Source organism: Haliotis rubra, unplaced genomic scaffold (genome assembly GCF_003918875.1).
Source record: "Haliotis rubra isolate DU_JTF1 unplaced genomic scaffold, ASM391887v1 Scf401, whole genome shotgun sequence".
In the NCBI taxonomy this organism is placed as follows: Eukaryota; Metazoa; Mollusca; class Gastropoda; order Lepetellida; family Haliotidae; genus Haliotis; species Haliotis rubra.
The window spans coordinates 550,886-578,418 of NW_025767082.1; the positions used below are offsets into that span (position 1 = coordinate 550,886).

At 39.2% G+C, this 27,533-nt stretch overlaps 1 protein-coding gene across 1 annotated transcript in view; it reads right to left on the reverse strand.

Annotated features, from left to right (window-relative positions):
• Positions 1-27,533, reverse strand: part of LOC124287579 (potassium voltage-gated channel subfamily KQT member 1-like) — a 137,506-nt gene that overhangs the window by 105,956 nt on the left and 4,017 nt on the right. Inside the window, exon 2 of the mRNA XM_046724068.1 lies at positions 10,175-10,893. Coding sequence (XP_046580024.1) covers positions 10,175-10,521 — 347 coding nt within the window. The 5' untranslated portion in view covers positions 10,522-10,893. The remainder of the gene's footprint in view (positions 1-10,174; positions 10,894-27,533) is intronic.

Below are 27,533 nucleotides of genomic sequence, written 5' to 3' on the forward strand. Positions count from 1 at the left end.
CCTCAGCCTTGTATCACTTCCTGCACCATCCTCGTGCTCATCACATTTACTACACAAAAGTGGTAAATACCTCAGCCTTGTATCACTTCCTGCACCATCCTCGTGCTCATCACATTACGCAAACACAAAGTGGTAAATACCTCAGCCTTGTATCACTTCCTGCACCATCCTGGGTGCTCATCACATTACTACACAAAGTGGTAAATCACCTCAGCCTTGTATCACTTCCTGCACCATCCTTCTGTCACCGAAATTGCTCATCATTACTAAACAAAGTGGTAAAAATACCTCAGCCTTGTATCACTTCCTGCACCATCCTCGTGCTCATCACATTACTAAACAAAGTGATAAATGCCTCATTCCTAATCATGCCTCAGCCTTGTATCACTACTACGCAAGGTGGTGAAAATACCACCATGCACCTCGTGCTCATCACATTACTACACAAAAGTGGTAAATACCTCAGCCTTGTATCACTTCCTGCACCATCCTCGTGCTCATCACGTTACTACACAAAGTGGTAAATCAGCCTCACTTCCTGCACCATCCTCCGGTGCTCATCCACATTACCATCAAAGTGGTAAATACCTCAGCCTTGTATCACTTCCTGCACCATCCTCGTGCTCATCACATTACTACACAAAGTGGTAAATACCCTCAGCCTTGTATCACTTCCTGCACCATCCTTCGTGCTCATCACATTACTAAACAAAGTGGTAAATACCTCAGCCTTGTATCACTTCCTGCACCATCCTCGTGTGCTCATCACATTACTAAACAAAGTGGTAAATACCTCAGCCTTGTATCACTTCCTGCACCATCCTCGTGCTCATCACATTACTACACAAAGTGGTAAATGTAAATCACTTCCTCACCATCCTCGTGCTCATCACATTTCCTGCATAAATACCCATCCTGGGTGCTCATCATCATTACTACACAAAGTGTTACTAAAATAGTCAGCCTATGTAGCACCTCACCAAATCAGCTCATCACATTGCTACACAAAGTGATCTGCACCTCAGCTGTATCACTTCCTGCACCATCCTCGTGCTCATCACATTACTAAACAAAGTGATAAATACCTCAGCCTTGTATCACTTCCTGCACCATCCTCGTGCTCATCACATTATTCAACAAGTGGTAAATACCTCAGCCTTGTATCACTTCCTGCATTTATCAAACATTAGGCTGACATGCTGATAGAACTGAAATAATGTTTAAAGTGGCATAAAACTCACTCACTCACTCAAGCACAGTGTAAGGGAACGAAATATATATTAAAAGAAATCATAGCCATGCTGAGAAGATCTTATAACCTATTTGATATTAGTTCCAGAAATCAAAGATATATAAAGAGATGTCAAGTTTGTATTTGTATATAGTTGGGGACACCAAACCCATGGAGATGACATATAATTAATTGCATCTGATGTCAGTTCCTGAAACTAAAAGCATATATAGAAGTGCAATAATACTTGATATTAGTTCAAGAAGGAAACGCTGTAGATGAAGGTGTTATAACTTTGTCTGATATACATTATGTTCAAGAAGGAAACACTGTAGATGAAGGTGTTATAACTTTGTCTGATATACATTATGTTCAAGAAGGAAACGCTGTAGATAAAGGTGTTATAACTTTGTCTGATATACATTATGTTCAAGAAGGAAACGCTGTAGATGAAGGTGTTATAACTTTGTCTGATATACATTATGTTCAAGAAGGAAACGCTGTAGATGAAGGTATTATAACTTTGTCTGATATACATTATGTTCAAGAAGGAAACGCTGTAGATGAAGGTGTTATAACTTTGTCTGATATACATTATGTTCAAGAAGGAAACGCTGTAGATGAAGGTGTTATAACTTTGTCTGATATACATTATGTTCAAGAAGGAAACGCTGTAGATAAAGGTGTTATAACTTTGTCTGATATACATTATGTTCAAGAAGGAAACGCTGTAGATGAAGGTGTTATAACTTTGTCTGATATACATTATGTTCAAGAAGGAAACGCTGTAGATGAAGGTGTTATAACTTTGTCTGATATACATTATGTTCAAGAAGGAAACGCTGTAGATGAAGGTGTTATAACTTTGTCTGATATACATTATGTTCAAGAAGGAAACGCTGTAGATGAAGGTGTTATAACTTTGTCTGATATACATTATGTTCAAGAAGGAAACGCTGTAGATGAAGGTGTTATAACTTTGTCTGATATACATTATGTTCAAGAAGGAAACGCTGTAGATAAAGGTATTATAACTTTGTCTGATGTACATTATGTTCAAGAAGGAAACGCTGTAGATGAAGGTAATATAACTTTGTCTGATATACATTATGTTCAAGAAGGAAATGCAGTAGATAAAGGTATTATAACTTTGTCTGATATACATTATGTTCAAGAAGGAAACGCTGTAAAGGTGTTAAAACTTTATATCATACATTATATTCAAGAAGGAAACACCATGGGAAAAGGTGTTATAACTTTGCATTATACACACGTTAAAGATCGAAATGCTGTATAAACATAAGGTATTAAAACTTTGTGTTACATATTAGATCCTCATGTTTTGAATGCTAAATATTTCAATGTTATATATCCAATTCTGTGCACTCATGCATGGCTGCTCCAGCTCAGAGCTCCAGCCCCAGCTACTTACAGCGCAGTCGGACTCCTTGCAGTGTGTCAGTGTACCAAGCAATTGTTCTCTGGTGCTCCTGTAAAACATGGCCTTGTTACCAGCCTTCCCAAAACTCATTTACAAGCCAGGGCAGACTTAATCCAATCTATAAGGAGAGTATCTCATTTCTATCTACATGGTTGATGTCTATTCACAACTTAATGACCATTGTCATGACAAACATATCACACCCAATGTATTTATTGTGTACCGCAATATTACGCATGACTGCTAACTCACTGGGGGATGTAGGTAGTTTCATATCTCTCTCACAAGTCTGTACGTGAAGATACTAAGAACTGTGTATTGATTGAATACATATTTCATAACTGATGAAATGTTCATTAGAATGTAATTTCTTCAGAATCTAGTCTTCATATAATTTGGAAATACAGTTTAAGTAAACCTCATTTTTTTGTTACAAAGTCTGTAAAAAGTTATTTCTTACAAGTATTTTTAGGACTTTGTGAATGAAAACTATATTTATAAGTGGAAGACAACTTGTTCAAAGGTAAGTTTTGATTGGGCAGGCAAGGATCTGTGCAAAGAATGTGATTGGTTGACTACATGCAAACTTTATCCAATCATGTCCATGTGGATCATCAGCATTAAGAGAACTAAAGAACGATTGTAATAACTTTTATATATTACACATGTAAATTTTCAAACTCACAGATGATGGGACTGTTGAAGTAAAATTCACTATTTGACACATCTCTCTCAAAGATTATATCTGATACAATTTATAATTCATATTTTCATTTTTCTGATAAACAATAGACTTGTCTTTGCATGTGTTTGTGCCTCCTGTGGATCAGGAAATGCTAACCATTTGGCAAGCACAATCATGGTACTTTGCAGTTTGAGAGTGATTTATAAGCCCATGTACATGATATCATTGGAATTGTACTGGGAATTCTGCTTTTTTGCAGCGATGACTTATAAATATGTAAAGGGTTTTGTCGGTTATATTCATCAAGTAACACTTTTCTGGAGACGTATGAACACATGCATGAAAGTTTTAGTTTATCATTAAGACATGATATATTGCTTGCTTAGGCCACTCAGCCAATATGGTGCATGTTTTGAATATGTACTTTTACATAATTAATTAGTCTGTTTGATTTTAGAAGTGACTTCTGATGATTATGGAAAGGGGATTGTAATGTGGGGATTGAAGATTAATATCCTTTTAACTTAATATGTAATTCTTATAAAAACAATATGACTCTTCTATCCGTCTAAAATGTGTTATTATTACCTGAATATGTATAAATTTAGAATGCCAATCAGAATCGTGGAAATAAGATAACACACACACTGTAATCAAACACATACACACTTCCTCTGTGGCCTTCATATAAACAACAGATTTGTCTTTGAAAGGGATGTATTACTATGTTTAATAACTCCCACTTTTTCAAATGATTGTACCCAGTATTGTACCAGCTGTAACTACAGAACTGTGGTAGGTGCAATGGTACAACACTGTGCCATGATACTCACTTCATGACGATACATTAATCTCAACAACAATGTGAGGTTTCTTGGCTAGAAAAGATTCCTCCCTGTCATGAAGCAACACATTACAGGAATTGTAAAGTTCAAGCTTCTGAATGTTGTTCTGATGTTTGGCTGAATCACTGACAAGACACATTCTCATCACTGTTGTATTTTCAGGACATATTTTTCACTACCCAAGTAAAATAAAACATGTAAAATCAATACCTCCTCTCTGGATGTGATTCTGTCCCTTCATCTCTTTGTCATCGTCATCCTCATCACTCTATAAAAGTGATCAATCAAATGTCATGACACATTCAAAAGATTTCTTGTTAAAGCAATATTTTATTCATATTTTGAACTATTGCAAACAGACAATGTAGAGGCAAAAAACAGAGAAATTACAAATACTATCTTATTGAAAACACTATGAATGTGTGTAGTTTCGGAAAATATCACTTAGGTATTAGCATTAGTTCACTAAGACTGTCATGAATGATACTTTTCTCAAGGTCTAGTGGATTACGCTGCTATGTGGAGAGAGAATCAGTCGTTTGATCCCCAGCAGTGTCATAGCAAAATATATTATAAGCTGCTACTTGTTGTTGTCCTGCCTGCTGCTTGGAACTTATAGAATAAACCACTGATTGGTTGGCTAAAAGTCAGTGCGCAATTTTCATGATATGCATATCATGATGGGTTGCATATTTATATATAAAAAACAATTAAACATAAGTTCCACAGACTTTACTTTTTTGGGGGGAACAATAGGTTAGAGTTATCTTCCCTTAGCTAGAATTCAAGAAAATAAAACATACTGTTCCTTGGGGGATGAAAGTGACTGCAGAGAGCAGAAACAAACTACCATCTTGTTTGTTTGTTTGTTCAAACAAAGCGATATGATGTCATTTTCTTACCCCCTGGAAAAAAGTTTGACGCAAGTGTAACCCATAGATAAGCCAACCCCCTTCCACAGACTGCTGTTTTTGGTCCTCAAAATTCGGCTTATCTATGGTAATATATGGTAATATCAGGGGGTGAGAGTTGGGGCTGGGAGGGTACATGGGTCAGTTTAAGGGGTGGATTATACGTGACCTTATCCATCCAAGGGGACATTTGTTTGTTCTACCCTAAACAACAACACAACAACCCAGCCTCTAGCTATTGATCACAGCTCGGTTGAGACTTAATCCGGTCATTTGCATCCTGTGTTTACCATTTATGTTACAAAATAATGGGACTGGGAGCACCAGCATTGACCGTACAGACAGCAACCAATCATTAAGTCCACTCAGCTCGCTAGCCACAGCCGGCTCGGAGCTGATGAAGTGACACAAACACTAATGTCACTGCTGTGAATGTGCGGACCCATTTAGAAATGTTCTCAGTTCAGGTGTGTCTGTCCCCACACCATAGTTATGAAACAGCACGCAGCTAGGCAGGGAAGCCCACTGACCACGGCTATCTTGTAATTGCTTCACCATGCAAGGGCAATATAGAATGATGTATCCCACTCGGTGCAATCATTTGGCTTAATGACATCTCTATTAATCTCAAAACACAGGGGGAATACTTTCGCTTTGAAGCTTGCAGTGATTAAATACCAATGTCATTATCATAATATTTTTTCTACTATGAAGGTAGTGACAGAGGTGGTCTAATTCTCAAGGGTGAGTGAGTGAATATTTGATTGTAATTCTTATCCCACTTTGGTCCATATTTAAGCAATGTTTCAGTGGGAGATCGTAAATCTGCATCACACATGTGGGAATCAAACCAAGGATTTCAGTATCAAATACCTTACCCACTAGCCTACCTAAACCACATCAAGGGAAACAAAAACCTCTACAATGTTGCACTCGGCTATATTCAAGCGATATGGCGGCAGTCTGTACATATGTATGAGTCTGGACCAGACAATCCAATAATCTACACATGAGCATCGATCTACGTTATTGGGATACCATGACATGTGTCAACCAAGTCAGCGAGCCTGACCACCCGATCCTGTTAGCGTCCTAGTGCCACAGTCTGAATTTTTTTATCTCCTAATTAGGACTTACTATCTCCTAATTAGGACTTAGCTATCTCCTAATTAGGAGATAATATCTCCTAATTAGGAGTTACTATCTCCTAATTAGGAGATACTATCTCCTAATTAGGAGTTACTATCTCCTAATTAGGACTTAGCTATCTCCTAATTAGGACTTAGCTATCTCCTAATTAGGAGATACTATCTCCTAATTAGGAGTTACTATCTCCTAATTAGGTGATACTATCTCCCTAATTACTATCTAGGAATTAGATTACTATCTCCTTAGACTTAGCTATCTCCTAATTAGGACTTAGCTATCTCCTAATTAGGAGATACTATCTCCTAATTAGGAGTTACTATCTCCTAATTAGGTGATACTATCTCCTAATTAGGAGATACTATCTCCTAATTAGGAGATAACTATCTCCTAATTAGGAGATAGTATCTCCTAATTAGGAGATAGTATCTCCCTAATATAGGAGATACTATCTCCTAATTAGGACTTAGCTATCTCCTAATTAGGAGATAGTAACTCCTAATTAGGAGATAGTATCACCTAATTAGGAGATAGTAACTCCTAATTAGGAGATAGTATCACCTAATTAGGAGAAAGTAACTCCTAATTAGGAGATAGTATCTCCTAATTAGGAGATAGCTAAGTCCTAATTAGGAGATAGCTAAGTCCTAATTAGGAGATAGTAACTCCTAATTAGGAGATAGTATCTCCTAATTAGGAGATATTATCTCCTAATTAGGAGATAGCTAAGTCCTAATTAGGAGATAGTAAGTCCTAATTAGGAGATAGCATCTCCTAATTAGGAGATAAAAAAATTCAGACTGTGGCATGTCCTGATCTGAGAAATAATTCAAACATGAAAAAATAAAAATTCTAAAAAAATCCATGCATTCAAGCTTTGCACTGTATCTCTTCCATTAGTATGGAAACTGTTGTTTCATGTTTCAAAAAATCCATGCAGTAGTTTTCAAATGTTTAAGTAAAATACCCAAAGTAGAAAAATGTAAAATAGCTGTAAAATCCTAATATTGAAATGACACTTTACACTCCTCCTGTTGGTATAGAACATGAACATAATCCAGCACTGTTCACATTATGGGTTGTACAAAAACCCATCCTTTAGAGGATGGACAGATGGATGGACAGACAGATGGAAGGAGAGTGGATGGAAGAGATGGAAGAAGAGATATATGGACAGAATGCCTTGGTATAACTACATATCTCTGCCCTTTTAGATGGGTTCTATAGCTCTTTTGTTTTTCAACTATATTCCTATTTTGAGAAGATGCATTTACATCCCAGATGAGCTAAATATGGATACCTAGATACTTCAAATAGTCCTCAACACTTTCTTATTGGTCCCGTTAGTGTTTATAATAATCCTTTGAAGCCATGGACCTAGTACAGACCTAGCTGGAGGCAGCCAGTGTATTAATGAATCTTTAACAAAGGAACAAATCACTAATGATAATCCTTTGAGGTTTACTGCCTAATTGTCTGCAAGAACTGGGCTCAATACTCCTCAATACTTCATTGATGAAAAATACAGAGGTGTTTAAAGCTACAAGTTTTCTAAAGAAATCTGAAGAGGAGTGTATGAGTGTTGTCCAGTCTTTGATAACCATTTCTTAGTTGGAACACCATGAGAACATTACACTTCTTCATGTACAACAACTTCCTTATTGCTGGAAGCATTTTCATTCTTCAATAATGAATCCAGCACAATGTACCGACATCACTTCCGATCAAAGATCGATCATCATGGACCAACACAAACAGATATTGTAACTGACCAATCGGAAGCTTAGCCAGTCAACAAGTTATTCAGTCCAACCCATCATGTAATTTGTTATTTAGACTATAAAATCAACCAATCATACATACTGTTGCTTCTGGTCATTTCTCAAAGAGATAAATGGCATAATTATATCGCATATTGTTGTTTGGACAGATTTTTCTAACTTTGATAGCCAATTAAGTATCAGTTAAAATAACTAGACCTGGTTATATCTAATTACAGATGAATGAATTTATGTCAGAATATACAAGACAAGATCACGAAAACATGACTGAGCCCTGGAAAACCAGTTACAGTCATCGCCATCGCGGGTCTTGGGGTCCATGGATGACCCCCCGAGTATCACAAAAAGCGTTATTGCGAGGGATGACTGTATCAGGATGTGCTCAGCACTAATCTGATATTTCAAGTTCAACCCTTAAAGCAATGGTTTGGAATATCTGAGTTTTTCATCGTTCAACCATGTATATTACCTGTTGATTACCAGACAAAGAACACCTGGATCAAACGACCCCCACCAGACAGGTGATGTGATAAGGGTCACTAGTCATGGGGGCACCCAGGAAGGATTTGGGGTATCACAATATGTACCTTGCCTGGAACGTATTTCACACAGAACTAAACCATTTTTTACAGGGGACTACCATGGATCATTGACGGAGAACCACCAAACAATAGGTGCTGAGGTAGTTGAAAAGATCCCAGGTAAAATAGTCAGCCATTATACTGTTACAAATTCTGTATAAAGTTTTAGCATATTTGGTTAAGTTGTTTCTAAACTTCATGTAATTATTTCCCTCCATAGCAGATGTTCAATATTTATTTAACTTTAAAATAAAACACAGAAAACATTTTCCATGATCATATGAAACGTTTGATTCTGTCTATATCATAAGCATGTGTTGATGAAGCACCATAGTGATAATACCAGGTGTTCAAGAAAAGGTGAGTGCCACCCCACTGGTGGTTGCCATCATAAACACATGCAAAGGCAGGTCAATTATTTACCTGACACAACATGGAACATATGGTTCAAGACAAAACTGGGAAATACAGAGGAATACATTGTATGTGACTGATACATCATTTGGAAATAATGTGTCACTAAGACTTTGAGAGCTGAACCTGTAAAACATACATCACATCCATGTCCTCCTTGTCCTCCTTGTGACGTACGTGAGGGATTAATCTACTCAATGATTCGTCAGCCATATTAAGAAAACATCACACTGAATTCTTGGGGGGGGGGAGACAATGAACAAATCCTCACCACATCTTTACAACATGTGAGATGTGAGATGAACTGTGACATTTGCTAGTCATATAACTGACCATTTCTGATTTTAATGGAAATTGTTTCCAAGCTTCAATTCAGCAATATACAAGCCAGCAACAGCAGGGGACACCAGGAATGGGACGTATATGATGAACCTACATGGGGGGACTGGCCATATCGATGCTCGTCTTTACCACTCTGAGGAGACCCACAGGTATGGGTACAGTGGTAGTAAGCCAGCAACCAATCCACTCAGCTCGCTAGCCACAGCCGGCTCGGAGCCGATGAAGTGACACAAACACTAATGTCACTGCTGTGAATGTGCGGACCCATTTAGAAATGTTCTCAGTTCAGGTGTGTCTGTCTCCACACCATAGTTATGAAACAGCACGCAGCTAGGCAGGGAAGCCCACTGACCACGGCTATCTTGTAATTGCTTCACCATGCAAGGGCAATATAGAATGATGTATCCCACTCGGTGCAATCATTTGGCTTAATGACATATCTATTAATCTCAAAACACGGGGAACTCTTTCGCTTTGAAGCTTGCAGTGATTAAATACCAATGTCATTATCATAATATTTTTCAACTATGAAGGTTCTGATAGAGGTGGTCTAATTCTCAAGGGTGAGTGAGTGAATATCTGATCGTAATTCTTATCCCACTTTGGTCAATATTCAAGCAATGATTTAGTGGGAGATACCAGGTACAGTGGTGACAAATCTTGGATTATACTCAGGGCTTCAAACCAAGGCCATTCTGCACTTCTCACTAGAGTAGCACAGCAAAGAGTGACATCTAATGTGAAAGGCCCTCTTGCACCCCAGTCACACAAGTTGAAAGATGACATAATGTACTTACACTGTGAAATGGTAGATGAAACACTTCCATCCTGTAGGTCGTTCCAGGAAGTTGTAGATACGAGCCTGCAGTGAGGTCTTGCCATGCATGCGACTTGCGTACATAGGTGGGTAAGGCTTGTTTTCCGCAGCTTGCAATGCTTGCTGAAGGTTTTTGGAGTCTACAGAGGGAGCCAGCGTAGACCCAGAGGAAAATTCTGCTTCATAATGTTCAGTAATAATACTTGGAAATCCATTTCCAGAAAACTTAGACTTGTTCCTTTTAAGGAAGCCTCGAAGTTCATTCTTGGGCAACATCCTCTGAGCAGAGCCATCATCTCGACCAGGGGAATCCATTGCTGATTCCATCCAAATGCTGTTCACCTAACGCTGAATGTCAGTTATTGTAGAACAAGTCACAATTTACCAGGAATTAAAACTTGAAATGATTCCAAGCAGGACAACATGTCACATATTGGTATATTGGAAAGAAAACAAGGCTCAGTCCATGACGACTTTCATGAAACACTGAGGGATCACCTAACTGCAGATATATACATTGTTATTTATGTTGTTGTTTCCAGTTTGTGTGTCCAACATGCATGTAGTTTATCCCACTGCCAACATGTCTGCTTCTATGTTCCGAGGGTCACCCTACACCAGCTGCTGCCATCTTGTCCACAGAACCAGATCTGCTGCATCCAGCAAGGGTTGATCGTCTGCAGCATCTCACTAGCCAATCTGTGGACAGAAAATGTAATCACTGTCAGGAGCCTTCTGGTGTGACAGATAACATATTCTCATTGTCTCATTCACAACAAGCCTGCTTGTTTCTCAACAGATACCCATACCTTCCTTGTCTCAGTCACAGCAAGCCTGTCTTGTGTCTCAACACACAGATACCCACACCTTCCTTGTCTCACTCACAGCAAGCCTACTTGTGTCTCAACACACAGATACCCACACCTTCCTTGTCTCACTCACAGCAAGCCTGCTTGTGTCTCAACACACAGATACCCACACCTTCCTTGTCTCACTCACAGCAAGCCTACTTGTGTCTCAACACACAGATACCCACACCTTCCTTGTCTCACTCACAGCAAGCCTGTTTGTGTCTCAACACACAGATACCCACACCTTCCTTGTCTCACTCACAGCAAGCCTGTCTGTGTCTCAACACACAGATACCCACACCTTCCTTGTCTCACTCACAGCAAGCCTGTCTGTGTCTCAACACACAGAGCCTGTTTGTGTCTCAACACACAGATACCCACACCTTCCTTGTCTCACTCACAGCAAGCCTGCTTGTGTCTCAACACACAGATACCTACACCTTCCTTGTCTCACTCACAGCAAGCCTGCTTGTGTCTCAACACACAGATACCCACACCTTTCTTGTCTCACTCACAGCAAGCCTGCTTGTGTCTCAACACACAGATACCCACACCTTTCTGTCTCACTCACAGCAAGCCTGCTTGTGTCTCAACACACAGACACCTACACCTTCCTTGTCTCACTCACAGCAAGCCTGCTTGTGTCTCAACACACAGATACCCACACCTTCCTTGTCTCAGTCACAGCAAGCCTGCTTGTGTCTCAACACACAGATACCTACACCTTCCTTGTCTCACTCACAGCAAGCCTGTCTGTGTCTCAACACACAGATACCCACACCTTTCTTGTCTCACTCACAGCAAGCCTGTCTGTGTCTCAACACACAGATACCCACACCTTTCATGTCTCACTCACAGCAAGCCTGCTTGTGTTTCAACACACAGATACCTACACCTTCCTTGTCTCACTCACAGCAAGCCTGCTTGTGTCTCAACACACAGACACCTACACCTTCCTTGTCTCACTCACAGCAAGCCTGTCTGTGTCTCAACACACAGATACCCACACCTTTCATGTCTCACTCACAGCAAGCCTGCTTGTGTCTCAACACACAGATACCTACACCTTCCTTGTCTCACTCACAGCAAGCCTGCTTGTGTCTCAACACACAGATACCTACACCTTCCTTGTCTCACTCACAGCAAGCCTGTCTGTGTCTCAACACACAGATACCCACATCTTCCTTGTCTCAGTCACAGCAAGCCTGGGTTTTTCTTCCTCTCCACACAGATTGTCATGCTTCCTTGTTTCATTTACAGCTTCAGTTAGCACCAAAGGTCACAGAATTCCAACAAAACCTTGTTATCACCTCTCCTGTCATTTCCATAAACATATGTCACAAACACAATTACTGTTCAAACAGCAGTGTTAATAAGGGATGTTTCTATCATAATGACCACAGACCTGGATACCTAATACAAGTCAAATTTGCACCACATAGAATATCAATACCATGTTTCCTGGCCAGCAAACAATGGACTCCACTATTACAGTGATAACTAAGTAGTTGCAAATATGCCAAGAGTCTTAATATAAACAATGAAACAGCCATCAGATTTATGTCCTTTAGGAATAGCCACATAGTAACATTGTTGTTATTTTAGGTGCTCTCGAATATAAAAAACACTGAATTTTTACTTATCCTGAACTGGGACACTGTGTGAATATTTTTTTAAAATCTTCCATGTAGATGTCTTCCTTATACTGATGAGGATGAAGTGTTCACCAAATCATATGTTTTATTACAAAGGAACAAGAATGTGCTAATGTATATTTTCTGTCACACACTGTACAGGACATCAAGTACTGGACATTTATGTGAATATGTACAATACCTGGTAAGTATGCCCTATGAAGCATTGAAAACATGTCAAAATGAAAATGAAATGCTAAAAATACAAAACCTCGTCACAAGAAGAAGAACCATTCACATGATCCTTCATCTTCTTCAATGCATCTTCATCAGCTGGACTCCACACAGAGTAAACAATGGTTATAACGAACTAAAAGGTGCCACTAACTATAGTTCATTATAACCGTAGCTATACTGATTCAACTAAAATATACAGCAAGTGGCTGGGACAAGAAACAGTTTGTTACGACGTTCGTTATAAGTGTGTTCATTACATAGTTTACTGAGGAGGCATCCCCATCTCTCCCAGCTACATGAATTCATCTCCCTATATCTACGGCATACCTTGGGTATATGTCAATATCTACGGCATACCTTGGGTAGACGTCAACATCTACGGCATACCTTGGGTAGACGTCAATATCTACGGCATACCTTGGGTAGACGTCAATATCTACGGCATACCTTGGGTAGACGTCAATATACGGCATACCTTGGGTATACGTCAATATCTACGGCATACCTTGGGTATACGTCAATATCTACGGCATACCTTGGGTAGACGTCAATATCTACGGCATACCTTGGGTAGACGTCAATATCCACGGCATACCTTGGGTATACGTCAATATCTACGGCATACCTTGGGTATACATCAATATCTACGGCATACCTTGGGTAGACGTCAATATCTACGGCATACCTTGGGTAGACGTCAATATCTACGGCATACCTTGGGTAGACGTCAATATCTACGGCATACATTGTACCTTGGGTAGGCGTCAATATCACGCATACCTTGGGTAGACGTCAATATCTACCGGTATCACGCCAACATACCTTGGGTGAGGCGTCAATATCTACGGCATACCTTGGGTATACGTCACGATCAGCATATCTTGGGTGGCATACATACGGCATACCTTGGGTAGATGTCAATATCTACGGCATACCTTGGGTAGACGTCAATATCTACGGCATACCTTGGGTAGACGTCAATACACAATTTGGGTCACTATTTTGTTAACCAAGTCATTAATAAAAAAAGAGAGATTAAAGTCAGCCAAACTGTACAATCCTGAATCACACCAACATGAATATTTAATCATTACTTAAATGGCTGTTGACAGAAACGTTCAATAATTGTTTCAAAGAATAATTAAACAGCTGTGAAATTACAATTCACACCTAATTTTTGCAGTTTATTCCCAAAACTGTCATGATTATTTCATAAAAACTTTGATTGTGTAAATCCAACAAACCCAATAAGAGCTTTTACATAACAGCTTAGCTTACGCTTGTTGGTTATTGAACACAGTGCATTAGCATGTTCAATAGTGCTCTTTTTCCAACAGAAGCCATTTTGTTCTTCGGCTAAGCTACTATGACTACTTAGCAAAACACTACATGGAATTCTGTGTTCTAACGCTCCTGGCAACAAAATGGACACAACAGGGGAATAAGCATCATAGGTCACTGGGACTTTCCTGGAAATAATTTGGATCAACAGGTCGACATCGTGCAAATACTGTGTTAACATTTACTGAGATTCACAACAATGGAAATGGCCTCATTGTTGAACTCTAACCTTTAGTGTAACAAAGATATTTCATAAAAGATTTTAAAGGGCTTCAGATAAAGTAAACTGATATTACTTGTTCCGTGAAACTAGCTCCTCATATGAGAAGTTGCATTTCATTATTGATGAAGTGTCAAGAAACAATTGTGGCTGACATCGTTCCTGTGTCAGTATCATAAACCGAGGCCATAAAATGGAGATGCTCTGATTAATTAAAAAAGGTAATTCAGTGAAATAGTCAGCCATAACTAGTAATTCTTTCAAATTACAAAAATTAATCAAACCCAAACATGATTCTTTCCTCAAAACAATACAGTTCCCAAATTAATTGCAATGTACTTACAGAAGAGGATGGTTGATACATGGCATCATGTCATGGACAAATGCTCATGATGTCAATCACTGGATTGTCTGGGCCAGACAGACTGATGTCACATGTTTACAGACTGATGCCATACAGCTGTAATACTGTTGAGTGTGGCATTAAACAACAAACCAACAGAATAGACAATGATGTGTCTAATGTCAGTGGCATCGCACCTCCTAGTCTTATTGATCTTCTTATCCAAGGTCGGCCACATTGTCCACATGACCAATGAGCTTCAGCCCATTCAGCAAGCTGGCAGAGTAAGGATGTAATTGTCCTGACACAATACAGATGGGTGTGTCAGAACAAAATAGGAAACAAATCTGTTAGATTCAGCACCAGCCACTGTCACTGGTCGTGTTGAACTCTAATGATAGAGGAAATTCAATCATCATTGTCATTTTATGCAAACATGTGCACGGAATTAACACATGATTGATCTTAATTTGTTTTCATGTCGATGTTTTTTATTCAAACCATGAAAATTAGTTTCTTATGATGAATATGATCATATTACATACTTATGGTTCACAATGTGACCAGGCAGAGTGAGTGAGTGAGTGAGTGAGTGAGTGAGTGAGTGAGTGAGTTTAGTTTTACATTGCTTTTAGCAATATTCCAGCAATATCATGGTGGGGGACACCAGAAATGGTCTAAATACATTGTACCCATGTGGGGAATCTAACCCAGGTCTTCGTCACATCGGCAATATCTCTGCCATATTATCATATGGCGACGCGCATGAAGAGCGAATGCTTTCACCACTAGGCTACCCCACCACCCCTCCTCAAAACAATTATATACCTGTACTATGTTGAGTGAATATTCCTGGTACAAACAGAAAGACTACCTGGTAGTGAAATAGACAGGCAGACCAAATTCTTTACTTTCAGATTTGGCAGACCAAATTCTTTACTTTCAGATTTCATGGATTTTTGTCTGTCAGTTTTATTAATTAACCAAAAAATAAATAAATAAAAGAGATATATCCCCAAAAATATATCTCAAGAATGATCCTATTTCCAGAGTTAACAGTACATATTGATAACAAACATCAGTTTTAATGAAATGTAGAGTAAATGAAATACACAAGCAGGAATTAAAGTACAGGCTGTGATGGATATTTGTGCAACAAGATCAAGGATGTATTAGCAGAGGGGACAGAAGATGCATCTACTTGCTGCAGATTACATCAACCCTACATCCTTTGGCCACAATTCAATAAGCCATGCGAGACAGTCATTGGTGACCAGCCACACACAACAAGCCTGGGAATCCCAGCCACAAGGAACCATGAGCAGCATCCACTCTTGTCTCCAGACAACACAATTAAACCACCTTGCATGCACCAGCACAACACAATTTTAGTTTGATGTCACAAAAATCCTTAAATACAAGACAAGCTTTTCCCTAAAGCTCCAGTCATACAACAGGATGTGTGTGCTTCTTGTGTAGCAACATGGCCTACAGCAAACTGAAGATGTGTACTTTTGAGCATTTGATTCAACACATTGCAAATGAATTTTCTGTGATTCTGTATAATTGGAAATGTGGAGACAGTTTCGACAACACCTGTGACAGGATTTGTTCACATCATTACAGAATGTATGCCACACATGTTGCCAAATATGTGTTATGTCAGATATTGATCAGTTTTGAATATGGACAGCCATTTATCTTTTTATGTATAATCATGACCATGGGTCGTTGTGACATTTTATAAGTGGTATTAAGTACAGAAGCATAGTGTGTTCAGATATTCTGCAGATGCCATATCTTGTGAATATACTTGTTAAATTGTGAAAATATTGTAATAATAAGACAATTATTTCTGTTTGGGCATGAACAACAATAATATGGAGATCAAATCCATTTTCTGTTGTTACACTTATTTTTAATGATTTATTTGTATCCTATGTTATTTAAAAATGGTGGACTCTAAACTTTCTTTCATTGAAACTTTGCAACTAAATCATGTTACATTTGTGACATAATCTTATAATCCGTCCTGCTGGGATACTTTTGTCTCTGCGGTTTGAAGATCTAGATTAGAGTTGGTCTTCAGCAGCCATGTTTGTTCCTCTGAAGATACAGGCTAGAATTTGTCAGTAAACAACCCATTTTTGGTCCCGTGAAGATACAGGCTAGAATTTGTCAGTAAACAACCCATATTTGTTCCCGTGAAGATACAGGCTAGAATTTGTTAGTTAACAACCCATGTTTGTTCCCGTGAAGATACAGGCTAGAATTTGTCAGTTAACAACCCATATTTGTTCCCGTGAAGATACAGGCTTGAATTTGTTAGTTAACAACCCATGTTTGTTCCCGTGAAGATACAGGCTAGAATTTGTCAGTTAACAACCCATGTTTGGTCCCGTGAAGATACAGGCTAGAATTTGTCAGTTAACAACCCATGTTTGTTCCCGTGAAGATACAGGCTAGAATTTGTTAGTTAACAACCCATGTTTGTTCCCGTGAAGATACAGGCTTGAATTTGTTAGTTAACAACCCATGTTTGTTCCCGTGAAGATACAGGCTTGAATTTGTCAGTTAACAACCCATGTTTGTTCCCGTGAAGATACAGGCTTGAATTTGTTAGTTAACAACCCATGTTTGTTCCCATGAAGATACAGGCTAGAATTTGTTAGTTAACAACCCATGTTTGTTCCCGTGAAGATACAGGCTAGAATTTGTTAGTTAACAACCCATGTTTGTTCCCATGAAGATACAGGCTAGAATTTGTCAGTTAACAACCCATGTTTGTTCCCGTGAAGATACAGGCTAGAATTTGTCAGTTAACAACCCATATTTGTTCCCGTGAAGATACAGGCTTGAATTTGTTAGTTAACAACCCATGTTTGTTTCCCTGAAGATACAGGCTAGAATTTGTCAGTTAACAACCCATGTTTGTTCCCGTGAAGATACAGGCTAGAATTTGTTAGTTAACAACCCATGTTTGTTCCCGTGAAGATACAGGCTTGAATTTGTTAGTTAACAACCCATGTTTGTTCCCGTGAAGATACAGGCTTGAATTTGTTAGTTAACAACCCATGTTTGTTCCGTGAAGATACAGGCTAGAATTTGTCAGTTAACAACCCATGTTTGTTCCGTGAAGATACAGGCTTGAATTTGTTAGTTAACAACCCATGTTTGGTCCGTGAAGATACAGGCTTGAATTTGTTAGTTAACAACCCATGTTTGTTCCCATGAAGATACAGGCTAGAATTTGTTAGTTAACAACCCATGTTTGTTCCCCGTGAAGATACAGGCTTGAATTTGTTAGTTAACAACCCATGTTTGTTTCCGGTGAAGATACAGTTGAATTTGTTAGTTAACAACCCATGTTTGTTCCCCGTGAAGATACAGGCTAGAATTTGTCAGTTAACAACCCATGTTTGTTCCGTGAAGATACAGGCTTGAATTTGTCAGTTAACAACCCATGTTTGTTCCATTGAAGATACAGGCTTGAATTTGTCAGTTAACAACCCATGTTTGTTCCGTGAAGATACAGGCTTGAATTTGTTAGTTAACAACCCATGTTTGTTCCGTGAAGATACAGGCTTGAATTTGTTAGTTAACAACCCATGTTTGTTCCCATGAAGATACAGGCTTGAATTTGTCAGTTAACAACCCATGTTTGTTCCATGAAGATACAGGCTAGAATTTGTCAGTTAACAACCCATGTTTGTTGAATTGAAGATACAGGCTTAGAATTTGTCAGTTAACAACCCATATTTGTTCCCCGTGAAGATACAGGCTTGAATTTGTCAGTTAACAACCCATGTTTGTTCCCGTGAAGATACAGGCTTGAATTTGTCAGTTAACAACCCATGTTTGTTCCCATTGAAGATACAGGCTAGAATTTGTCAGTTAACAACCCATGTTTGTTCCATTGAAGATACAGGCTTGAATTTGTTAGTTAACAACCCATGTTTGTTCCCGTGAAGATACAGGCTTGAATTTGTTAGTTAACAACCCATGTTTGTTCCCGTGAAGATACAGGCTTGAATTTGTCAGTTAACAACCCATGTTTGTTCCGTGAAGATACAGGCTAGAATTTGTCAGTTAACAACCCATATTTGTTCCCTTGAAGATACAGGCTAGAATTTGTCAGTTAACAACCCATATTTGTTCCGTGAAGATACAGGCTAGAATTTGTCAGTTAACAACCCATTTTGGTCCCATGAAGATACAGGCTTGAATTTGTCAGTTTGAAGATACAGGCTAGAATTTGTCAGTTAACAACCCATATTTGTTCCCCGTGAAGATACAGGCTAGAATTTGTCAGTTAACAACCCATATTTGTTCCGTGAAGATACAGGCTAGAATTTGTCAGTTAACAACCCATGTTTGTTCCCGTGAAGATACAGGCTAGAATTTGTCAGTTAACAACCCATGTTTGTTCCCGTGAAGATACAGGCTTGAATTTGTCAGTTAACAACCCATGTTTGTTTCCGTGAAGATACAGGCTTGAATTTGTCAGTTAACAACCCATGTTTGTTCCCGTGAAGATACAGGCTAGAATTTGTCAGTTAACAACCCATGTTTGTTCCCGTGAAGATACAGGCTTGAATTTGTCAGTTAACAACCCATATTTGTTCCCCTGAAGATACAGGCTTGAATTTGTTAGTTAACAACCCATGTTTGTTTCCCTGAAGATACAGGCTAGAATTTGTCAGTTAACAACCCATGTTTGTTCCCATGAAGATACAGGCTAGAATTTATTAGTTAACAACCCATGTTTGTTCCCGTGAAGATACAGGCTTGAATTTGTTAGTTAACAACCCATGTTTGTTCCCGTGAAGATACAGGCTTGAATTTGTTAGTTAACAACCCATGTTTGTTCCCGTGAAGATACAGGCTAGAATTTGTCAGTTAACAACCCATGTTTGGTCCCGTGAAGATACAGGCTTGAATTTGTTAGTTAACAACCCATGTTTGTTCCCGTGAAGATACAGGCTTGAATTTGTTAGTTAACAACCCATGTTTGTTCCCGTGAAGATACAGGCTTGAATTTGTTAGTTAACAACCCATGTTTGTTCCCGTGAAGATACAGGCTTGAATTTGTCAGTTAACAACCCATGTTTGTTCCCGTGAAGATACAGGCTAGAATTTGTCAGTTAACAACCCATATTTGTTCCCGTGAAGATACAGGCTAGAATTTGTCAGTTAACAACCCATATTTGTTCCCGTGAAGATACAGGCTAGAATTTGTCAGTTAACAACCCATTTTGGTCCCATGAAGATACAGGCTAGAATTTGTCAGTTAACAACCCATGTTTGTTCCCGTGAAGATACAGGCTAGAATTTGTCAGTTAACAACCCATATTTGTTCCCGTGAAGATACAGGCTAGAATTTGTCAGTTAACAACCCATGTTTGTTCCCGTGAAGATACAGGCTAGAATTTGTTAGTTAACAACCCATGTTTGTTCCCGTGAAGATACAGGCTAGAATTTGTCAGTTAACAACCCATGTTTGTCACAAAGGAAGACTAACAGCATTAACTGTCAGACTCACTGAATCAGTTGATGGACATCATCATTTCCCAGTTGCATACATTGATGCTCATAAAGTCACTCACTGGATTGTCTGGTCCAGACTTGATTACATACAGACTGAAATGATATGGCTGGAATATTGCCAAAACAACAAACAAAACACATCTGTCTCTTCAACCATTGAACCATTTGTGATCCATTGTGGTCCATTTGTGATCCATTGTGAACCATTGTGAATACATATTACAAGTGATTCTCAAAGGTTTCCAATGCTTGAACTGCAGAACTATTGTTGAGACTAGACAGACATCAACTCCTGAACAAAAACTGTAAATACCTATGTTTTATGGAAGTTAAAAATGAAAACAAAAGGTTATTCTATAGAGAGGTATTTGATATGCATATCATGTTGTGTGGACCTGAACTTTGCAGTATTTCAGAATCTATAATAGCCTTGTAATGTTTTGGAAACATATGAATTTTATTTTAATCAAATCCAATTCCCAAGTGTATACGTTCTTATGTCAGATAGTTTACTTATTAGGATAACATTCAAATAGACGTAAACAAGCACCTACCTGTAACATGAGGTCAATACTGAAGGTGTGCTGAGAGGGAACAGTTCAAAGACAAAGGAAAGATTACATTAGAGGACGTAGTTATTGGATACTTGCGAATTATTGGCAATAAAAAGTACATTTCCTGTCTGTGTGTCACCAATACACCATGAGTCTGTGTTCCACCAACGTATTTCCGATTTTGTGTACGTGGGTTTCACCGACCAATTAGAGAAGCCATCTTGGTTAGTGGCATAGAGGAAATTGAGCTGAACTCCTTTGGGCAAGTGCACAGTTGGGAGACGGTGTAACCTGCGTTATTAGCGTCGCCCGTCTGAAGACAGCAGCAACAACCCCTGACACAATGGCGCTGACCACAGACTCTAACAAATGGACCTATATGCCCATTTGGGAAAATATTTGTCACTTTGGAAAACAAATAAACCATGAAGGATTTGAGGAGTCAGTCTGAGCAAAACTGTCGTAGAGAAACCATGATGGGTAATAAATTCTGAATTCAGACCATCGAGGGATAGAAGAATGATAGAAATGTCTTCCAATCGCTAAAGGAAATGATGCATTGTGCAGTACATGTGACTGAGCATCATTTTCAAAACTACAGCTTCTTTCTGACCACTAATAATCCATCAAATCCACATTGTTTCACAAGCATCCTACGAAGTGTCTTCTAAAGCTTGACTCTAACAAGTGGTAGATTTCAAACTTGCAGAGGTCATACCTTTCAGAACATAACACCCCTGTTAGTACCTGATGCAGTGAATCCTCCCAGTCTCCATACATCACCTTTCTCACTCTCAACAATGGAGGCAGTCCCACAGGCTCTAACAGCACAGCTTCACACAATTACAAAAGCACACTTTGAAACATGGCAGCCATCAGCTTGGGGATGTATACAGAAAATCCAAAATAGCTGACAGAGGTGAGCAATTCCAAACACCGCTACACGGCCATGTCGAGGACGAGAAAGCTGCCTGGCTATTAGACGCATCAGGGGAAGGACGGGCATTAAATGTGTGTTTACCATCTGCTCTTCTGATGGACAGCCTGTGAAAGGTTTTAGGAGTTCCATAGCTTGAGGTTCACAGGTTCTCCCAACAAACCACACCATAATGCTTAAAGAGAACTCCTCTGCGAAACACTGGGGAGGAATGAAAGTAATAATGGTGGAATCAAAGGAGTCATTAAGGTGTCTTGCTTGTCAGAGATATGTGTCAGTCTGTGCTATGGGTTTCATGTCTCATATCTTTGATATCCCATACTTGTACATTGAAAACCATTGGTGTTCAAGTTTCATAATTAATTCTAGTTAAATGTCTGTAGATTAAAATTATTCATTATGTTGGAAGGGCCATCAACATGAAATTGTCATATGAAAAGATATACAGGGATGATTTTAATTATTACTAATTAATCTGAGGTTAGTATTATTATGGTTATGAGTCATTCTTATCATTATCATCATTATTTAGCAAGCTCACTTCATTGAAATTACCTAACCTATCTACTTCATCATCATCATCATCATCATCATCATCATCATCATCATCATCATCATCATCATCACCACCACCACCACCATCATCATCATCACCATCATCACCATCATCACCATCACCACCACCACCACCATCATCATCATCACCATCATCATCATCATCATCATCATCATCATCATCATCATCATCATCATCACCACCACCACCATCATCATCACCACCACCATCATCATTATCATCACTGGATCATCATCATCATCATCATCATCATCACCATCACCATCACCATCATCATCATTTCATTTGTTAACATTTTATTCAAACTGTCAAAATTTTAACAAAGTGCTTGAGGGTGATATATATTTCCTTAGTTAGTTTCCAAGCTTGAGCATGTTTCCAGGTTCATAAATCCTCTGTCCGCCCAGTTTCAAGCCAAGCCATAATGCATTCCTTAAGAATCTGTGCATGTAACACAAATAGTGTTATTTATTTCAGTCACATCAAAGAGAACATTGATTGAACAAAACATTCCACTTATCCACCTTGTACTTTATGATTCAGTACAGAAACATCAGTGGTGGCACGTCATGCATTATCTATATGAAACGTTCCCATGGATTGAGCTTGCATGCCCATTATGACCTGTAGATCAATGACAAGTTATCAGACTTTCATCCCTGTCTACGTCGGTGCACACCGCCACACCTCATCCCCTTCACTGGATGTCGCTAGCCATCCATGTCCCGTACATGTTTCTATGACATGCTTCGTCACCAACGATGTGGACAATATTCATTGACATTCCATTCCCGTATTCTATGGATCACGAGTTCTGGTGACAGTAGGATAGCCTAATGGTTCAAGTGTTTGCCATTCCGAAAACCCAGGTTCAATTCTCCACATTGGTACAGAGTGTGAAGCAATGTGTCAAACATGGATAGTTCAATCAAGTCTCAGATTGTCATGACAAAATCAATATCTAGTTTGGGATTGAAAGTTATTTGAATATAATCTGATCAATGATGAGATGTTTCGTAAAAATCACCCCATGACAGAGAGTCCCTGACAGTCAGTGGAATGAGCAGGGCCATGTTGTGTAAAGAGAACTGTGTAAAGACTCCGATCAGGTTGACCTTTAAGGAAGTCCCTGCAGTGTACAAGTCTCCCGCTAGGGGAGGATGCAGTTGGAGGTCCACACAGCCTGCTAGGTGAAGTTATTAGTTGTGTGGAAAATATGATACTCTCATGGTTAGAGTGGGCCCACCAGACAAGGCCAAGTGACATTTGTCCTGAAGATGAGTTAACCTTTATTACTGTATGGAGACACCAATAATAATGTGGAAACTGAGATTGGGGATTACTACATGAATTAACCTGGATTCATTGAAGAATGCTCTGAGAATTGACCTGAATGAGGAATACTGTCAGCATTGACCTGCACTACTTGAGGATCACTGCCAGTACTGACCTGCACTAATTGAGGAATACTGCTGACCTGCACTAATTGACCTGCACTAATTGAGGAGTACCACCAGTATTGACCTGCACTAATTGAGGAATACTGTCAGTATTGACCTGCACTGAATTGAGGAATACTGCCAGTATTGACCTGCACTGATTGAGGAATACTGTCAGCATTGACCTGCACTGAAAAAGGAATACTGTTAGTATTGACCTGCACTGATTGAGGAATACTGTCAGCATTGACCTGCACTGAAAAAGGAATACTGTTAGTATTGACCTGCACTGAAAAAGGAATACTGCCAGTATTGACCTGCACTATTGACCTGCACTAATTGAGGAATACTATCAGTATTGACCTGCACTAATTGAGGAATACTGCCAGTATTGACCTGCACTGAAAAAGGAATACTGCCAGTATTGACTTGCACTGATTGAGGAATACTGCTAGGATTGACCTGCACTGATTGAGGAATACTATCAGTATTGACCTGCACTGATTGAGGAATACTATCAGCATTGACCTGCACTGATTGAGGAATACTGCTAGTATTGATCTGCACTAATTGAGGAATATTGCCAGTATTGACCTGCACTGATAGAGGAATACTGTCAGCATTGACCTGCACTATTTGAGGAACACTGCCAATATTGACCTGCACTGAATAAGGAATACTGCCAGTATTGACTTGCACTGATTGAGGAATACTGCCAGTATTGACCTGCACTGATTGAGGAATACTGTCAGCATTGACCTGCACTAATTGAGGAATACTGCCAATATTGACCTGCACTGAATAAGGAATACTGCCAGTATTGACTTGCACTGATCGAGGAATACTGCCAGTATTGACCTGCACTGATTGAAGAATACTGCCAGTATTGACCTGCACTGATTGAGGAATACTGCCAGTATTGACTTGCACTGATTGAGGAATACTGCCAGTATTGACTTGCACTGATTGAGGAATACTGTCAGTATTGACCTGCACTGATTGAGGAATACTGTCAGCATTGACCTGCACTGATTGAGGAATACTGCCAGTATTGACCTGCACTGATTGAGGAATAGTCAGTATTGACCTGCACTGAAAGAGGAATACTGTCAGTATTTACCTGCACTAATTGGGGAATACTGTCAGCATTGACCTACACTGATTGAGGAATACTGTCAGCATTGACCTTGCCTGATTTTGGAGAGCTACACTATTGACCTGGTATGGTGTCAGCACTGAAACATTCTGAGGCTACCTGCAAGGATGTATTACACACCCTAACTGTTTGCATGTATTTAATACAATATTTTGCATGACACAAACTGCATTTGACCAAATACACAACCAGAGAGCATATTTCTGCAGCTATCCAAGTGACATGGGGAAGTGTGTGGCCACCAACTGCTTTATTGAAATGGGTGTGGCATTTCAGTGTAGTTTTAAGTGTCTACACCAAAATGTCACATTCACTGAAGTAAAGATGATTTATATTCATAGAGTAATCTCCCTTGTTCATCACACCAACTTCTAAATTTCCTTCAAAGAAACCTACATGTGTGATGACTATTGCCCAGTCATGTATCAACTCTTCTATATCATCAGAAAATGTGTCATCACTCGTAAATACCCCCAATGTGTCATAACTATTATATAATCTGTCCATATCAAATCTCTCATATCACAACTACATATTATAACTTTCATATCACATATTTAATACACATCATATCAACCCAGCCTATGACACCTCCCAATACCAGAACTCCACATGACTTCTGTATACATGATTGAACCCAGAGAGACCTGATATAACTAAATCATCACTCCTGGACAAACTCCCTATACTACAGCCTGCAAGAAGTTGCCCTGATCGGTTCCTGAGCAGTTCCAATAACTACAGCAAAACACAGCCACAGCATGCAGACAACAAAGAATTGTTATTGTCGCAGCCCTCCCAGCGAGGGAGATGACGATCTCTCTGGTGGTATTAGCTTCTCGTCCCAATGTTACCAGCTTGTAACTTCACAAGTTTTTACACAGGAAAGCTTCTCGAATTGCCGATTCAGGCAGAAGTTCTGATGAGCACCATTGCAGAAGTCAAAAGTCCTCAGGCTTACTTCAAGACATGGAACTCAAGGAAATTAGCTCATATTAAGCAACTTAACATTTTTTAGTAATGGGTTGGTAAATGTGTAGAAAGTGTGGGATATTCCGTCCCGGTTTAGGAGGGAAACAGGAAGCCATTCACTATACCCATGAGATGACACTTACAGTCAAACGGATTGGCAATAATGTTTTCAACTTCATTGGCAAACAGCTCAAATAGCAGCCTTTTTCAGCCTGGAGATTAACAATAAAAGTCACTTGAAGTGTGAACTTGGGGACAACAGAAAAAAATCCATCTCCTCAAGATTTATTACAGGATTCTCCACCTGGCCAGAAACAGGGTGATTGTACACCATCTTTATTTCTTTAAGAAGGGTTAGTTCATGCTGTGGTTGACAGATAATTTAAGGTTCCTGAACCAACATGAGAATCATAAAAAAAAGCAGGAATCTTGTTGATTAAACTTTGTACAACTGCCATTCACTGGACACATCAACGGATTTTTCCCCCGAGAGATGAAACTATTAAACAACAAGTCATTCACAGAGTTTATGTTATCATAAAATTAACTGTATAAACTTTTAAAAGTGGGAGCCATTGAACCTAGATTAAAAGAATATTAAAAATTTTCAGGAAAAGACTGCATCTTTCACCACTTTCAACACCAAATGTCATTTTTGAATTGCCGTCTTAGGTAGTTGTGTGATCTCTTAGACAGCACAGAGTCCGCCATTGCTCATCAATACAGTCTGACATGGGGTAAGACATATTCAGGGAGTTAACATTTCATAGGAACTTGTTTGGAACATTTTAGGCTGGGACATCTCCATTAGTTCTTATCAGAATTATTGGACAAAGCTCTAAAAACTTTGACAGTGAGAAGCATCAAGTTTCATGTGTATTGACAGTTAAACTTAAAACAGTATTTTATTTCACAGCTACAACTGACACCATGAGGTTGTGAGCTGCATCCAGCTACTGACGATGCTATAGGAACCAACAACTGCTGGCAATGAAAGTTGACCTTCAATATCGGCTGACTGGACAATCATGACCATTCTTCCCAAACAACAAATGTCTGCTGGTCATGACACATACATCTTCTCACAGAAACTAGGATACTCACCTTGCTGGCAATAACACAGCAACAATTCTCACAGCCATTGGCTACTAAGAATAGTAACATGGTCTTCTCAGGATAACTGGATACTAATGATAATACCATGGTATGTACACATCAAATGGCTACTAAATCAATAGTATTTTCTTCCCACACCAACTGGCTACTAATGATAGTACCATGGTATGCACACATCAAATGGCTACTAAATCAATAGTATTCTCTTCCCACACCAACTGGCTACTAACGATAGTACCATGGTATGCACACATCAAATGGCTACTAAATCAATAGTATTCTCTTCCCACACCAACTGGCTACTAACCATTGTGACATGGGTCTGCCTGTGGCAACTGGCTACTAAAGAAAATTCAATGGTCTGTAAATGGCTACCAAATAAATACCTTGGTCTTCCCACAGCAACAGGCTATTC